At 41.4% G+C, this 17,528-nt stretch overlaps 3 protein-coding genes across 3 annotated transcripts; 2 read left to right on the forward strand and 1 right to left on the reverse strand.

The window, feature by feature from the left end:
• Positions 1-2,641: 2,641 nt before the first annotated feature.
• Positions 2,642-4,290, forward strand: LOC135616228 (transcription factor bHLH106-like). Its single transcript, XM_065115419.1, has 2 exons — positions 2,642-3,031; positions 3,646-4,290. The coding sequence occupies exons 1-2, from the start codon at positions 2,756-2,758 to the stop codon at positions 4,099-4,101; spliced, it is 732 nt and encodes a 243-aa protein (XP_064971491.1). The 5' UTR covers positions 2,642-2,755; the 3' UTR covers positions 4,102-4,290.
• Positions 4,291-5,725: 1,435 nt separating this feature from the next.
• On the reverse strand, positions 5,726-8,549 carry LOC135617694 (G2/mitotic-specific cyclin S13-7-like). Its single transcript, XM_065118179.1, has 10 exons — positions 8,309-8,549; positions 7,906-8,014; positions 7,776-7,811; positions 7,619-7,682; positions 7,299-7,532; positions 7,095-7,220; positions 6,754-7,002; positions 6,508-6,666; positions 6,238-6,416; positions 5,726-6,158 (listed from the first exon to the last, which is right to left on the reverse strand). Exons 1-10 carry the CDS (start codon positions 8,349-8,351, stop codon positions 6,002-6,004), a joined length of 1,356 nt encoding a protein of 451 aa, XP_064974251.1. The 5' UTR covers positions 8,352-8,549; the 3' UTR covers positions 5,726-6,001.
• A 1,374-nt stretch (positions 8,550-9,923) lies between these two features.
• Positions 9,924-16,028, forward strand: LOC135617695 (uncharacterized). Its single transcript, XM_065118181.1, has 6 exons — positions 9,924-10,473; positions 12,068-12,120; positions 12,284-12,348; positions 12,430-12,508; positions 15,271-15,576; positions 15,692-16,028. Exons 1-6 carry the CDS (start codon positions 10,067-10,069, stop codon positions 15,844-15,846), a joined length of 1,065 nt encoding a protein of 354 aa, XP_064974253.1. The 5' UTR covers positions 9,924-10,066; the 3' UTR covers positions 15,847-16,028.
• The last annotated feature ends 1,500 nt before the right edge of the window (positions 16,029-17,528 follow it).

The raw sequence follows: 17,528 nt of genomic DNA on the forward strand, positions 1-17,528 counted from the left end.
CAAAAGGCGACATAGTCCAGCGGATCATGATGGAGTAGTTTAAAGCAACGTGACACACATAGGAGAAGTTTCATGAGAGGTTTTTTCATATGAAGGTATGATCGAGAGCTCTTGGAAGCTCTACTTTTGTAAGTAACATGATAACAAGATGTGCTATGGATTCAGGGAGTGAATGTCATGATACCGTAGAGGTGAGTCTTCATACGTGTATCGAATTTTATATGTAATGAAAGCCTCAATCAGCGTATGGGGGTTGTGAACCACCAAAAGGGATTCCAAGTGCAAGTACTAGTGAATCCTGGGAGGAAACTTGATCATATAAAGGTTTAATCAAAGTGGTAGGAGAGTTGGAGTGCTCTAAAGCTCATCTTTACTAGAAGAAGCTTAGTAAGTTAGAGGATAAGACTGAGTGAGCAAACACAAGGATGCAAAAGAAACAAAATCAGTATAAGCCCTATAATATGATAGTAAAGACCATACATGTGAGTTCATTTTTTTATCAACCAAAAGGAACTTTTTGGAAAATACAAAGGTATTAAAGCAGGTGGTCGAAAGGGGCGACAAAGTAATGATAAGTCCAAAGGGACTTAACTACCCATAACCAAGCATTGTTAAGATGAAGATAGACTTAAAAAAGTGCTAGAATATCATAGAGGTGGATCTATTGATCGTAAATAAATAGACAAGATGCAAGACGATGAATAGTAGGGTCATGGGCATGACAATATTATGGTACTATAGATGTGGGATTTTTGTGAAGTCATTGAGCCCTTACTTTCATAAAGAGAGAGTGTATAATCATAAAAGGGGACCGAAGAGGTAGAGAATATAAATGCAAACTCCAAATACCAAAACAAGGTTGAAGGGCAGACGTTAGAAAACTTTGTAATACCAATGTCGGTGGACTTCTCACCAAGACAATCGAAAATGGAAAACTTTGGGTCGATGCAAGAGTGCTCGACCAAGGAATAAAATAGGTAGGATGTGATATTATATCTTTTCTTACTTAGAGAAATAGGTGGTGGAAATGATAAAGAAGATGATACAATCCTAGAGGCGACCAAAACTCTTAAAAACTTGCTTTAAGTCTAAACAAAATTTTACTCTTTTCGAGCAAAAACTTTTTGTATTTCAAAAGTTCAATAGCAATAAGGAGGCAAATTACAATATATAACTCAATACAAACAGTGCAAATGATTCGAGTGCTTCAAAAGTACGAGGAAAGAGTAAGCAAAGGCTAGTAACTAGCTTGATATATAAAGTATAACCCTCAAGGAAGTGGTAACCTTTGTCTTCTCAACTCTTAAGAAAATATGCGAAAACAAGTATCCTGATTCTCTTATTTATCTAGTAGAGAAGCTCTAAACATGTTCTAAGAAAATTGGAAGAAACTTAGTTAAAAACAATAATTGTCAAATCCTTAATGATGGTGATCAAAATCATTGAGAGTATATTGTCTATTTTATTTCCCAATAGAATGTCAATCGAAAGCAAAAGTGATATAAACTTACTTGAACGTGATAATTAAGTAAAAGAAGAATTAATTGGTAAATTTTATAAAGGAAAGACTTCATAACTTCAAATTATATGAGGTAATGCTCATTAAAGCTTTAACATGTATCCGTTAAATTCAAGTAGTGTGAGATATTTAAAAGACTAACATACAAAATGGAATGTATTTTATTCGTGTGAGGGACTCGTAGAAATCAACAAAGATCAAGACAATTCAACCATCCCCACACCAAAGTCAAGAGTCATTAGTAAATTGAAACGACGTTGACAAATCAAAGTTCGACTACTCAACAACAACGGAGAGCATCTAGGAGTCAAGAGAGGCATTGCAACTATAGCATAAGATTAAAAATTTAGTAAATGCAAGGAGTTACAACATCTACAAAAGCTTCAACGAGGATGCTAAAAGAATAAGCGGGAGAGAACGTCATGGATAAATCTGTACAAAGGGTCCTCCATGTAATGTTTATGCATATCTACGTCTTTCGATTTTTTTCATGCTTGCATAACATGTAGAGGACTTGTGATAGGCTTGGTAGCTCTATTTTGGTTGGCTTTTGTGGTCATCTTCATCTTGTCAACATAGGTTGTATGTAGTCATCACGCGAAGGCAAAATTGCTAAAAAATAAATCATCTAAACAGTTATTTTGGGGATTTTAAAGTAGTGTAAAGTGTCAGCTAATACACTACCCAAAAGCTATCCCGAATATATATGGTTAGATAAGCCTTTGGGATAGTATCTAGGGCCAGTTCATTGTCTTATTTTACAGTAACATGTGAGTAATTATGGAAACTTTTGATAGCGATGAACTATCTTAAACTTTTGAGAAGATAGACCCTTTACAGTGGGATACCTAATGGTACTGTATGATCTAGACGAGACTAAGTTTAGTAACACAAACCAATTATGAAAGATCATTTGGTAAGTAAGAGTTTTTTTTAAGGTTGTAAGTAATTTACTACTGTGCTGTGGTTTCCTGGGACCTACACTTGTCAGTGGACCATTTGCTAGTTTTGAGAGGTTCCACTGAATCCGCAGACAGCTAATCTTGCCTTTCTTGCAGTGCAGTGCTGTCCCGTGGCTTTAATCTTTGATGCGCGATGAACACGGCAAAGTGGACTCTCCCCGACTCATATATTCTCTTCTCACTTCTCAGTGCGACCACCGCAGTCTTGGATCGACCACTTCTATATATATGTCACCTCTGCGGAGAATAAAATCCGACCTTTAGAGCTTCCCACATGTTCCCAACGACGCCGGCGGGCCGAGAAGGGAGGAGCGACCTGCAGGCAGAGATGTTGAGCGGCTTGCCTGAATATTTCATGGCGTCGTTTTACCCCCACATGGAGATGGAGATGGAGACGGAGATGGCGATGAGGGATGAAGCCGTCGATGCTACGCGGATGGATCGAGCTCTCGTCGCGTCCCGGAACCACAGGGAAGCCGAAAGGCGACGCAGGGAGAGGATCAAGTCCCACCTCGATCGCCTGCGTACCATCCTTGCCTGTGATCCCAAGGTCTCTTCTTTTGTTTCATGGACTACTTTTGTGTTTTAGGGATTTGTTTACTCTCTCTCTCTCTCTCTCACACATTTTACTCTCAAACAACCATTTAATGAATGAAGTTTATGCTATCTACAAAAGAAGACTCTGCAACAGCCATTTAATGAACTCTAATGTTGAAGTCAGTAGGATTCTTTCCTTGCATATGCACTTTGTTTGTGTGAAGAGATCAGATTAGGGCTTCCCCCCCCCTCTCTCTCTCTCTCACGTTACTATTGTAAGCTCCTGATCTAACAGCTTTTTAGTGATTCAAGCAAAGAACTTTAATGAATTCCAATTTACTATCAAAAGAAGATGTTACATCAGATGGGAATTTGCTAGGGTTTGTATTTGTTAGAGTTAGCCTTTGTTGAAGTTGCAAGAAGATATAACTACTAAGGCTTCTTTAGGCATGTTGACGTTTTTCTGGATCTTCCCCTTCCTGGATTTCTGCATAGACCAAATTCCTGTGAAACCTTTTCTCCATTCTCCATGATGAAAGTAGCTTCGCTTTCTAGGGTTTCTTTTAGGGTTGCCTTTCTCTTTCCCCTCCTTTTGGCTTCAGCTCTTCCTTCCTTTATCCCCTGCAGACGGACAAAGCATCCCTCCTGGCCAAGGTCGTGGAGCGCATGAAAGATCTGAAGCAACGGGCTGAGGAGATCACCGATGCACAGTGCTTCCCATCTGAAACCGACGAGATCGTCGTGCTCCCCTCCTCCGCCTCCATCAGTGGCCAGAGATCAGTGTTCGAGGCTTCCTTCTGCTGCGATGACAGGTCCGACCTTCTGCCGGAGCTCATCGACACCCTCCGTTCGCTCCGCTTAAAGACTCTGCGAGCCGAGATCGCGACGCTTGGCGGAAGGGTGCGCAACGTCCTCATCCTCGCCAAGGAGAACGAGGCGTCCGAGGAGGAGGAGGAGGAGGAGGAGGAAGAGGATGAGCCCGGTGGCGCCTTCCTGAGGGACGCTCTCCAGGCTCTGGTGGACCGACCACATCCGGCCGAGCGTTGCAAGAGGCGCCGTCTCGTCGACCAGGATTCAACCTAAGAGTTCACTTTTGGTTACTCGATTCATGGTTTGGTGTGGCCTGTCAGGTTTTAGGGTTGTAACCGATGTTGTGAGCACGAAGATAAAGAAGATGAGCTACTTTGTTGTATGGCGTTAATACAGTCTAACACATGAGAAGAAAACGATAATGGAATGTCCAGTGGACATGTGTTGTTAATGGCCTCTCAACTTTGACTTTAATGGTGTATGTGTGTAGAATTAACGGAGAAGAATGTAAGAGTGGGAACTGTAGAGAGATGGCTACAAGCAAAGTCTCCTCTGTGCACTAAAGATGGAGGATATCTTTCTTCTTCTTCTTCTTCTCCATATTGGCTGCTTACTTTTGAGAATTTGGCAGGTTTCTCTTGGCGTGTCTTCCTCTTTGAGAATTGTTGAGGTAAGACTGTATAGAACCAGAGACATTGTTCTTCATATTGAGAATGCTAAAGAGGTGTTGAGAGGCATGGCCTCGAACAGCACAAGAAGAGACAAGGAGAAACGACCAGGAACTGCCGCATTCATGTGGGGGCTCCTGCAATCCATCCATCGATTCTGTGTCTTTCCACTGTAGCTCACGTGTTTCAAGCCTTATCACACAGTCTCTTCTTGACCGAAGCTTCCCAAAAGTTATGAGAGGTAACTCGATGAATCACCCTCAGCTGCAAGTTTGACGAAGCATCGATGGCCTTCATTACCGACTGAGTTCGGTGCAACACATGCACTTCGGTTCGTCGACAAGACGCAAGGTGAGATAGATGCTTCTTGATCTATCATCGCAAGAGCCTTTTTGTAGTCTTCTGTGACGAAGACAAGTACTGCAGCAGCTTTATACGACGAGAGAGAGAGAGAGAGAGAGCGAGAGCGGGAGTCGATCTCGGTCGCGTGTGTGGCGTTGCACAAAAGGGACCACCGGGGTTTGGCCACTTGCAGAGGGGCCGCGCGCGCGTGCCGGACCGGTGTCAGAGGCCGCAATCATTTGCGAGGTGAGAGGGAGCTGCGGCCTGCTCGTGTGCGCCCAAAGAGGAGGGCACGGCCTCGCGCCCTTGCCCACTGTCGCGGTTCCTCCCCACCAAAAGCGCGGCCTTTGGGACTAGGGTTGAGAGGACGCGTACGTGGTTGGTAGAGGCCGGGAAGGGCGACGCGCGCGCATGCGCGGTCGAGAGCAATCATTGTCGACCGTGCTTGCGGGGGCGAAAAGGGCGGGTGGGAAAAGAAGAAGACGGGATGGGGGAGCGAATCATGCGCCATGATGAGGCGAGGCGTTGTGGGTGGGGGGTGGTGGTGGTGGTGGTGGTGGTGGTCTGTCGCCCGCGGTGTGGGGATGGAGGAGGAGTGGGCGGACGAGCTGCCGCTTTGCCACCTGTGGTTGGCTGCGTCTTCTTGTTTCCGCCGACTTGGATTTCGTGGGAGTGACGCGACGCGACGCGACGCGCGTTCGGCCGCTTTCAGACTTTTGTCCGTCAACGGTGGTTGGCTGCCGTGGGCGGCTCAGACCCGACGAACTCCTCTGGTGACGTGGCCTTCTGAGATCCCCGCGACCAAAGCCAATTTGTGGGCCTTAAATGGGCCACTTGGATTTGGACCCAAATCCAAACAGATGATGATAGGGGTAATCTTTACACCGTTGTTTTTAGAGCTGATGAAACTTGTCGGCTAACAACAAAGCAGACAAATGTGTTCTTCAACAACAATTTACTCTGAATTGAATCCTCGAACACATTAGAAACACAATTCTTGATTATTTTCACAGCAATATCTTTTTCAAATTAAAAGATATTTGCAGCATCTGCTTTTCCCAAATTAGGACCCAAAAAAATTGTCCTACCATCATCATCATCACCTTGTTCCTTGGTTACCACTCTTTCATAAAGAACATGAAATAAATGCAAGCTTCTACTACTTAAAGTGATGCAGCCTTCAGCTCCTCCACCAATTTGGCTGCGGATGGTTGCAGTGCTACAGCTCCAAATTGCTCACTTGAATACTTCTTGTACACCACCTTCAGCTTGCCCTCAGGAGCAGCCGCATGGGAGTTCACCAGCATCTGTGTGCAATCCCTGAATCAAATCATGTTCATTAGCATGTGTGATTCAACGGAACGTAAGGCACAAAGGAGAAGATTAAAAGTTCACGCACAGCAGTTGTTGCTCCGAGAACCCTGTGTGGTGCTTGAGTGTGGCAGTCCAGAGAGGGCTCTTCCGCAGAGTGCACCGGGCTGCATGAACAGCAGCAGCAGCAACCATGGAGGGACAGAACATTATCATGGAGTAGTGCATCATAGCCAACTCCGCGAAGAAGAAAACCATGCGTTCCATCTGCATTTTAACCACGCTAAACTGTGTCATAAACTACAGACTGATGACAACATCAACATGTTGGCAAGAGAACAACCGTCTGCTCTCTCACCTCCTGGTCGCATGCTGCAGCCTTCAGAAATCTCACGAGGAACACATAGGGCGTCGGCACTGTCAAGTTCCATTCAAGCTTGTTCAGGATTGCTTTCTCCATTCCAAGGATCTGCTCTCTCGTATAAGCCCTGTCCGATATGCAAATGAAGTCATTCACCTGCAACCACCACATTCCCAGCTCAGTTCATGAAAGCCATGCCATCTCTGATATGGAACTTGTTCGATTGTGCACTACCACACACACCTCTGGTGCCCATATCTCCTCGTACTTGCTTGCGATGAGCATGGCAGACACCCCCACAAGCTGCAGTTCTCTCCTCAGAACCGTCTCCATCGAAAGATACCGGTCGATGATGTGGAATGTCAGGTAGAGAGTCTCAGGCGACAGCTCGAACTTATGGTGCACTTCGATTAACCAGTCAGCGAGAATGGCTCTCATCTTGGCGTTGATCTCCACCTGGGAATCCATGTAGTCGTGAGGCCTGCAATGGTGCTGCATCAACAGAGTACAGAAGTAATCTTAGCACAGATAAATATGGAGTGTCTGATAAAGATGGAGGAACTAAAGCTGCCATTTTGGAGTACCTCAGCAGATTTGTAGAACTTGTAGATGTCCTCAACGTAATCCACGACGGCCAACTCGTCCTCGGTATCGGCCGCATCGATGTCATCAACCAACTCCTTCGGCTTGTCAGTGAGTCCACAAGCAACCTAAGACCAAAGACAACAATCTAAGTTGAAGTGCACATGCAGATCATGACAATGGAGATGTTTGAATTGGTCCTTTACCTTGCTTCGAGCAGTGAGAACAGATGAAAGCGTAGTGACTTTCTTCCTGGTAGATTTGGTGCGGGATCTACTTGTGTCAGCTGCTTGCTTGGGTACCTCCTGGTTCTTGTCGGGGCTTATCACTATAACCTTCACGTCCTCTGTCTTCTTCTCCTTGCCCTTAACTGCGACCTTCTTAGCTGGTTTTGTGCCAGCTCTAGCGACTGCTGCATTAGCTTTAACGGCTATAGGTTTCTGCAATTGAAATGGCATGTGATCAATAATAGATTCTTCTCATTTGCAGAGACAAGTCGGTGAACAATGGGGCGAAGCCTTTGTACCTTGTTAGCAGCAGCAGCGGCAGCGACAGCTTGTGCATTGGCAATAAGTTGAGCACCAAAACTCCTGTACGAAGATTACAAATATAAGAGATTCGTGCAACGATGGGGAAGGAAGTACAGAATTGCTGCGTTCACAGAGCATGTTGATCGAATCTACCTGGTGATGGGACGATTGATCTGGGATTCCAGCTTCCTGACAACATGGCAAATGTACGAGTGTCATGTGAATCTTTAGGAACGAAAAGAAGAAAGGGAAAGAGAAGAGGCACATCTGCTGCTATTATTACCCTTCGACAACCTGGGCGTGAACCAGATTACCAATGTCTCCAAGGGCTCGGCGATTCTTCCCATCTGCTGCTGCGCCGGCTTTCTGCTTGCCCCCTGGCACATGCCCACCTGGTAATCGCATCAAAATTGGATGTGATTTCAAGCTAATAGCTTTGGATTCCCCACAACACACACGTGATCAAGAAGAAGAAACTCTTCAGATCAAGAAAAACAGAATCTTGACAGAAAAAGATAGAACAGTTCAAGAGATCATTCAAAGGGAGAAAAGCAAAGAACCGGGCGTAACTCTGACATGATACACCAAACAAAAATCAGCAGAAAGATTCCTTCTTGATAAAAATGAGTTCCTTCCTAAATGGATAGAGATCAATGAAAGAAAAGGGTTGCTTTCGAAGTCGCTACCTCTCTGCTGCTGCGGGACGACGGTCTGATGCCTGGACGCCATGTCTTCTTCCTCCTGGTCGATTACTTCCTCCTCCTCTTGATTCTGAGGACGAAAGAGGCTCGAGAACACAGACGAGAGGAACGATTGGAGGCGAGTCCTCTTCGACTCCCCTTCTCCTTCCGCTCTCAGATTCGCCGCCACCGTCCGGACTCAGCCCCCGCTCTCCGCTATCCTCCCCTCTTCGCTCGTCCTCTTCCGGGCCTCACTGTGGGGTTTAAAAGGGGGGCGAGGAGGAATTTTGCCAACGGTCGGATTCTTTTCGAACTGACAACTCGCAACGGTCCGATCCGTGAGATCCTACGGCTGACGATTCTCCTCTCCCAAAGTAGCCGTTGGGTGACCTGCCCAAAAAGGACTGTGTGTGTATACATAGACAGAGGGCATGATCGTAATTAACTGTTGTTTGAAGTGGGCCGGAATTGGGAGCCCAATAACCCAATGTTAAGCCCACACTGACTTGGGTTACTTAAAGAGCTAACGGATAGGAATCAGTCCTCCACCAATCCGAAGAGTGATAGATGAATCCCATAGAGAGAACTCATCATCACTTTTTCTTCTTCTCCTTCTTTGAGAATAGATTGAGAGGAAGCCACTGAGCAGAACAGACAATTTAGTGTGCATAATTCACTACATGAAAGCATTCTTCCTGCTATCTGATGCTGCAGCACTATTCTTCATTGGCAGACGTGTTTTCTGCTCACTGACAGGGGGAAAAATAAGCATGAAGTAGGAGGAGAAGAGGTTGTACTTTGAATCAAAGAAGCATATTGATGGGGGAAAAATAAGCATTAAGTAGGAGGAGAAGAGGTTGTACTTTGAATCAAAGAAGCATATTGATAGAGACTTCAAGAGATCTTTTCATCTGTTTGCTTCTGTGACAGTAATGGTGATTGATTGCGTAGTTGTGCACTTGTGGCTCTATAGAGGAATATGCCATTGAATCTCCCAACACTTCGCTTTCAGCCTCCATTCCGTAGCCATCCATCCAATGTTGTGGCTGCAAGCTTTCGTCGACCGACCTCAATGCAGTTTAGGTGATCTCAAAAGCTTTCTGTTGTTCATATATATGTGCGTAATTCCTTATACCATCAATTTCTTATAATATCTAATCATTATTAATTGAGCATTTAGAGTCACTCAAATACTAAATTGTAATGATTAGCGTCCTTTTTCACTCAATTAAATATATAAAAAAATCATTAACCGTATAGAGAATATAATGATAAAAAAATAATTGAATTGTAATGGTCACTATCTTTTCACTCATTAAACGTATAAAGTATGAGACAGCGACTTGAAATATTTTACGAGTTAATTCTAATTCTAGTAAAATTCGACATATTTAGATATATAATAAAAAAATAAATTCATTCTATTGACAGAATTATCCGATTTGAAATAATTGCATCAATCAAAAGTCGAATCAGATTTCTATGCCGTCCGATCCAAACTTTTTCCCTTTTCTCTTACCCAAAAATATTGTATATTATTCAAATTAATTCAAAATTCTTAATTATATATATATATATATATATATATATATATATATATATATAGAGTGAGTGGAATCCATGAGGTAACAAACCATTTTCTTGGCGGAAGTGAAGCTGCCTGTCGATCGAGAGACGAGGGTTTTGAGCGAGGAAGAAAGCCAGGGGTTGGTCGCTTTGGGACGGAGAAAGAGAGACGATAGGGTTTGGGAGATCGAGGGAGCGATGCCGTACCTGGTCCGGGATCGCCTCTTCTTCGGCGACATCAAGGCCGCCGCCGAGGTGCTCAAGAAGGGGAGCGCGGAAATCACACACGTCCTGTCACTGCTCAGCTCCGCGTCCATATCCTTCTTCTCCGGATGGAGAGCTGATATGTGCATCCCGGCCGAGGAAATCAAGAAGGTGTTCGTCGGCGCCGATGGCTCCCCGAGGAAGTCGCTGGCGCCGGAGAAGCTCCTGTACTCGCTCGAGCACGCCGGGCCGGAGTTGAAGCTGGTGAGGATGGCGGTGCCGCTAAAGGACACGGAGGACGAGGACCTGTTGGATTACCTCGATGCGTGCTTGGATTTCATCGATCAGGGCAGGAAGGAGGGGTCCGTGTTGGTGCATTGCTTCGCCGGCGTGTCGAGAAGGTATCTGGATTTCTTCTGGGTTCGCTTATTAAATTCGTTGGCAACCTTTGCTTCTTTGCCTAATCTAGAAAGGGAATCTTGGACGTGATATGCTTGGATCTGCTTTTCTTTTCTGCAAGATTCGTGTTCAAGATTTTTCTATGTTTAACAGTTTGGTTTATTGAATGATGCATGGACTCCGTTGTGACTAATCAAGTTGTAAAGATTTTTGTTCCTGTTGGCAAACCAAAGGATAGTCAAGGCTGTAGTAGTTGGACTGGTTTTGTCAAAGAATGTTTGATGAAATCCCACAAAAAAGAAAAAGAAAGAAAAAGAAAAAGGTTCTGAATTTTTTGTGACTTGCAAAAGATATATAAGAACCTTTGGATGCCACAAGTTTTGTTGGGGAAGTGGAGGGGTTGAATTTTTGGCTCGATGAATCAAAATTATCGGTGCTGACGGAGGGCACCGCAACACTGGCTAATGGAGATAAAGAACCCTGCGGCAAAAGCACACTAATGAAACTTAGTAATGGCAGGGGCAAGAGGGTGCAAGAAAAGGTAGCAAGGAGGCAAAAGAAGCTGACACCAGTAGTAATTCACCTGCTGTTGACAATGGAAGCATTAGCAGTGAAGAAATGCATTTCGCTGTTGGATAGTGAATGTTTGGAATGTTTTGGTTTTCAATAATTGCCATAGTTGGCAGGCTATTCAACACGCTCATGTGGGCCAATTGTCAGCTATGATTCAAAATCTGCCAGCATCCACATGGCATGTGAGATGTTTTGTTAATTTTTAAAAGATTTTTTAAGAAACGAGTATGTGATGATTTGATTGATAAAAGAATTGCAGTTTTATCAAGAAAAAAAGTCTCTGGTGATATGGTGCAAAAAGAAAAAATCTCTGCCTGTGATTTTTCCAATGAGCCTAAGACAGTCTATAATGTGAATATATGAATTTTTTGTCTTGAGTTGTTTGATATAATTGATCTTATCTCAATCTCAAATTTTGTTTAGTTGTTTCTATTATTCACTTTCTAGATATGTCTTAGCTTTTAATGATGGTTCTCTTGTATGAATTTACCAGAACATCAGGAAAATTTAACTAATGTAATAATTATAACTTGCCTATAAGAGGAGCAGATTAGTATTTTTTGCCTGCAGTTTCATATCATTGAACCTCATTTGTGACCTCTGGTTTTCAACATTACCTTTGTGGAAACTGTTATCTGCTAGTTGATATAACTTGCATAACAACATGTTAAATTAAGGATTCAAGATTATTATTTTTCGTTCCAATATTGACTTTTCTTGTAACACTTTATGAAGCATACCCACCCAAAGAGTCTTTTTCCTAATTACTTGTTAATGTAAACTATCTGTTCAGAGTGAGGTGCATGAAGAAACTGCATCGAATAACTTGCTTACTTAGCCTATGGAAGATAGTTACTTGTTTGTCAGGACCAGCATTCTGAATTTTTTGGCTAGTGAGTTTAACGTGATGGGGCAACATGTCATATTATTTGCTGAATCATGAGATTTTGCTTAAATACTTTTTTGCTTATCTAGTTTGTCCCCCGCTAGTTACATTTGCATTTGATTGTGTGTTTGTTGCAGTGCTGCTGTGATAACTGCATATCTTATGAGAACAGAACAGAAATCCATGGAAGGTTTGTATGACTCTTTTTGTTAATTTTGTTGTCTTCTGGATGTAGACTTTTGTTGGTATGTAGAAAAGCTGCAGCTTCCGTGCCCATATATTATAACAAAGGTGAACTCTTAGAGCTTTTATTCTAGTTTCTCTTTGCTAATGTAGTTACATGCTGTTTCCAGATGCACTTGAATCCTTGCATGAAGTTTGTGACCTGGTTTGTCCAAATGATGGTTTTCTGGATCAGGTTTGATTAATTTGGATACTACTGTGATTATGGTAGTGTTACAAAGAACCTTTGACATAATCAATATCAAAAATCTTGCAGTTAAGTTTATTTGAAGAAATGGGTTTCAAAGTAGATACTGAGAGCCCCATTTACAAGCGCTTCCGTTTGAAAATATTGGGTGGGTTTTTCATCTCTCTTTGGATTAATGTTAGAGCAATAGATGCCTTTTGCCTTTGTGTTGCTTCTTACTTTTGTCCATTTTGGCTCTATCATGGATTTGATCATGCTTATCAATTCTTTTGTAGTTGCTAAACAAGTTGAAGTTATGGCATGTGTTATATGTTTGTTGAACAAATCCATGCACGTATATGGCACATATTTGTTTTAAGTACATTTCAATATGATGCATGTTCCAAGAATTGATTGGGCTTATAAATTCTTTTGTAGTTGCTACATAAGTTGAAGTTCAAAAAAAAAGTTAATGTTATGGTATGTATTACATGTTTTGATGAAGAAATCCATGCACACATTTGATTCCAGTACATTTCTATATAATGCGTGTTCCAAAAATCAAATAATTTAACAGCTTCTATGGAACATAAAATGTTTATTCCTTTTCACCTTTGAATTTGTGCAACCTTATAATTTCACATTGGACAGCTTGACAGCTTAGTGCATATTTGGGTTTGTCTGTAGCTTATGCATTAATATAATGAAAATGTATTTCTCCTATTGAGAACATACAGTTGGGTATGAAACTCTAGTTATGAAGTTAGAGAAGCTAAAAATTGGTAAGTACAGGGCTGAGCCTATTTGAACTGTTGAAATATTTTACCCGCTTTCGAGAACCTATTCTAGTGATAACTAGTGTTTCCTATATAATGAGTAAATCTCTGATTTCAAAATAATAGTCAAATGTTTACTTATTTTAGCTTACTAAGAAGAATATGCAAGGGAGACATGCAAATTGTATATGCAAGTTCCTGGGGATGTTTGGGTTGTCTTGACACCTACCATGTTCAAGGGTTCCATGAGATGTCCTCAGATTTGATGGTGGTGTATTTAGCTGTAAAGATCACTTCTTAAAAGAACGCAACAAATACTAAGTAGAGATTCTCCATAGGAAAATTTGGCGGTTACAGTTTTGGGGTTCTTAGATATGTGGGATGAACGTAATGCTAGAGTAACTGGTAATGTCCTTTTGCTCATGCCTGATATTTATGGACATGTGTGACAGGTTTTGATACATAAATCATTTGCGGAAATATACCAATTAATAATAGTAGATGTTTAAAGTTGTGAGGGAGTGGAAGGTTCATGAGCAGAGAATATGGGTTGGAAGTTTTATTTATGTGCTAGATAGTGTTGAAAGGGGAAAATGAATTTACCAACAAAGAATAGGTTAACCATAGAAGTCTGACTTAAGAAAAGAATGGCAGCATTTTGTGAAGTCTCTAATTTTCTATATTTGAATCAAGTAAAACAGAGGCAAAGAGAATTTATAACAACAGTTTCTAATGAGCATGTAATGGAGACGAATGTTTACAGGTGTGGCGCTTCAGGATGGACTCAGAAGACTAATGCAAGAAAGTATGGGAAGTAGGAATTGAATATATAGTCATTTTAGCTTTAGACCCCGTTAAAATATGTGAAATAAGGAAGTTAAATGCAAAATACTGAAGATTAAATGACTCACAATCTGTTTGTGAAAAATGTGAAAATTGCTTCTCTTGTGTTAAATGACTCAATCTGTTATGTGAAAATTGCTTCTCTTTTGGTTAGTCTTGGGAGTATTATTAATGAAAGAAATCATAGTTGACTCTTCAGTCATAAGTGCTTGATCATGTGACAAAATATTTTTTCGTAAATTTGTTCACACGTCCCGATTGGGACAGTGTCTGATCATTCTGCTATGATTAAGTAGTTAGTTGGACTAGAAAGCATCAGCTGAATGCATATGAGACTGTTCAGGAGTGCTGATTGGGTGGGCAAAGATTTTTTTATCACAAACTTGTTCAAGAGCCCTGATCGAGGCACGTTTGGTGGCTGATCATTCTCCGATAATTGGGTTGTTAACTGGACCTGAAAGCATCATCAGGATACATATGATACTGTTCAGATCACCCTTGTTGCCTCTTACTTGATGGTCCAATAGAAAGGTTGCCAGATAAAGACATACTGTAGTGTACTTGAAATTATCCTCTTTGGACTTTTTTTTTTTCTTTGCTGACAAAGGCACATCAAATCAGTCAGCCAGATTACTAGGAAGAGCATAAGATTACATCAACAAGCGACCTGTTTGGAGACCAAATCAAATACTGCACACTCATGATGGGACAGGTGGAAATGGTCTAACAGTGCATATTTGCTTGATTTTAGGGATCTGTTTGGGGCCAAAGTTTGATGTACCGAATCTACCACTCAGTATGGGTGGTACGTACTACTTCGACAAAGGATCAGTATGGGTGGTACATCGGTACATCCCAGTAAATCATGTGTCAGTACACTTGGTACGGTTTGATATAGCTCAGTACGTATCGTACCAATAGTTAGTCGGGATAACAGTATGGACTGGTAATACGAACCTGCATTTTCCATTTTGTGCAGGTATGCACTTAGGGTTCATATTTCACAACAAAATGATCATTTAGGTAACAGAGAGTATCATCTAAAACTAGGTATCTGCTATATTCCTTATTATCCAGACCAAGTTCAAGGCATCACAATAGGGGTTTTATTTTCATGGTATTTCAAGTGGTTTAGCATAATTGTGATTTTGGATTTATGATATGGGCTGATTTTTCTTGTGATGAATGTTGGTAGTATATCCTATGTTAATATCTTTTGCCTTGCGGACTGAATTGTCTGATTGAACTAGAAGTTTGGCATTTAAGTATTTGTCTCAACTTATATTGATAATAATATGGCCATTGTTATTAGGTCATTCTTACAAACAAGGGGAGAAAATAGACAGTTTCGTATTTGGTGCTGATCCTGGTTTGCCGCCGCCAGAGTTCAACCCTTCTGAGGAGGCCCTCGAGGGAAATCAACGTAGCACAGCCTACCGCTGCAAGAAATGCCGGAGGATTGTTGCATTGAAAGAGAATGTTGTCAGCCATGTGGCCGGTGAGGGGGAGACGTGCTTCGAGTGGCAAAAGCGAAAAGCCAGTAACCGGGCTAATAATAGATTTCAGGAGCAACAGTGTTCATCCTTGTTTGTTGAACCCTTGAAGTGGATGACATCAGGTAAATTCATTTCAGAGTTTTAATAGTCGTGCGTGTATTTCAAAATCCATAGTCCTTTGTTTGTTGAACCCTTGTTTGGAATTAATTTATACACTCGGTTTTGATGGTGTTTCAGTGGAAGAAGGTGCACTGGAAGGAAAGCTATCATGCGTGCATTGTGAGGCACGCCTCGGGTACTTCAACTGGTCCGGCGTCCAATGCAGTTGTGGTAGCTGGATCACCCCTGCCTTCCAGATTCATAAGAGCAAAGTTGATATTAGCACGGTGTAGTTGGTGCTTTGCTTCTCGACGCACTTACTCTCCTCGGTACTGCACGAATTACTTGTACCCTTGTGAATGAATGGAGCATTGTTTTCATGAGAGCTGGTCGTTTGTTGTTGATTGGTGTATAGAAAAAAAATATGACTTACAGAGAATATATATATTGTATCATCACAAGCTCTTCATTTCTATGGTTACAGAAAACATAACTCGAAGAGCAGAGTTTTGGTTCGCAGCTCTCTGGCCCTGCGTCGCCTCGGTCAGCCAAAAATGGGGACGATTTGGGGGAAATTTAATCAAATAAAAAGTATTATGACATAGGTGACTAAGGTTCAAGTCATGTAAACATCTTAGATCATCCTGAAATCGGCAAGATCCTTGGGAAATGTTATGGAACCCTCGAGTGTATGTGACATCAGTGATAAAAGACTTATTTCTAGAAGTTAAATTACCTTATATTTGAGATTGAATTATATGTGTTCAAATTTTCGAACGTGAGTTTAAAAAGCATAGTCGATTATGTCTCGTACAGTACCTTTATATATTCGTCTGTAGAAGAACAACCTCTCTAAAATCTAAAATCTGTTATTGGTTCAGAGAGACGAGTTAGAAGCAAATCTGGGAGAACATAATCGACTTAACAATACAAATTATAAGAAGCAAATCTGGGAGAACATAAAATATAAGTAAAGGTCATGAGAGTTACACTTTGTTTTTTTTTTATCGGAAACTACTTAGAGAATACAAAAGTATTGAAACAAGTGTTAAAAGGGATAGCTGCCACAAAGGCGAATTTATCGATCGTGAATAGGGAAACATATGGTAGGCAACAAATAATATGACCATAGGCATGGAAGCATCATAATATCGCAAAGGCAAGACTTTAGTGAGGATATCTATCCTTTGTTCTAATGGAGGAAGAGCATATGGTCATGAAAGGGATCGAGGAGGTGAAAAATATAAAGATAAACTTCAAATACTAATACAAGACAAAATAGCATAGATTAAGAAACTTTGTAAGACTGAAGTTGAAGGGCTTATCATCAAAATAAGCCATAGTGAGAGACTTCAAAGCTAAGCTAACGTGGGAGTGCTCTACTAACGAACGAAATTGGTAGTACGCGATATTGTACTCTTTCTACTAAAAAGAGTTTATAATAATAATGATGGAGAATATGGTACAATCCTAAAGGTGACCAAAACTAATAGAGACTAGAACTCAACTAACCCCACACTAGAGTCGGAGTTTTGAGGAGTTGAAACAGAGTTGACGGATCAAAGTTTGATTACTAAACAACAATTACAAAGAGTAGTTAGGAGTCTTGTAGCTAAAGCAGGATTGAATATTTAAGGAGAGGTAATATCCACAAAAACTTTGACAATGATGTCAAAGGAATAAGTAGACGAGGATGTCATGGACAAGTCTGTACACAAGGTGTTCAATGTAATATTTCTACATGTTTGTATCTTTCGATTTTGTTTATACTTTATATAGAGAGCTTGAAGTAGGTTGGACAATCCTATTTTGATTTGTTTTTGTGATTGTTATAGTCCTTTACACAGATTATATGGTCATCATGCAAGGGTAAAATTGTTTAAAAATATACCATACAAACAGTCATTTTGGATGTTTTCTAACTCTATAGAGTAGTGCAAAGTATCAACTTGTACAACTTAGAGTTACCTAAATG

This window comes from Musa acuminata, chromosome BXJ2-7, assembly GCF_036884655.1.
Source record: "Musa acuminata AAA Group cultivar baxijiao chromosome BXJ2-7, Cavendish_Baxijiao_AAA, whole genome shotgun sequence".
Lineage (NCBI taxonomy): Eukaryota > Viridiplantae > Streptophyta > Magnoliopsida > Zingiberales > Musaceae > Musa > Musa acuminata.

Bases quoted from the DNA above. Each gene is read 5' to 3' on its own strand.
- LOC135617695 (XM_065118181.1), top strand. From the start codon at position 10,067: ATGCCGTACCTGGTCCGGGATCGCCTCTTCTTCGGCGACATCAAGGCC. The intron at 10,474-12,067 runs GTATCTGGATTT...TGTTTGTTGCAG, and splicing joins TTCGCCGGCGTGTCGAGAAG to TGCTGCTGTGATAACTGCAT. The intron at 12,349-12,429 runs GTTTGATTAATT...AAAATCTTGCAG, and splicing joins ATGATGGTTTTCTGGATCAG to TTAAGTTTATTTGAAGAAAT.
- LOC135616228 (XM_065115419.1), top strand. From the start codon at position 2,756: ATGTTCCCAACGACGCCGGCGGGCCGAGAAGGGAGGAGCGACCTGCAG. The intron at 3,032-3,645 runs GTCTCTTCTTTT...TATCCCCTGCAG, and splicing joins TCCTTGCCTGTGATCCCAAG to ACGGACAAAGCATCCCTCCT.
- LOC135617694 (XM_065118179.1), bottom strand. From the start codon at position 8,351: ATGGCGTCCAGGCATCAGACCGTCGTCCCGCAGCAGCAGAGAG. The intron at 8,015-8,308 runs GTAGCGACTTCG...TGCGATTACCAG, and splicing joins CGTCCCGCAGCAGCAGAGAG to GTGGGCATGTGCCAGGGGGC. The intron at 7,683-7,775 runs GTAGATTCGATC...ATCTTCGTACAG, and splicing joins ATCAATCGTCCCATCACCAG to GAGTTTTGGTGCTCAACTTA.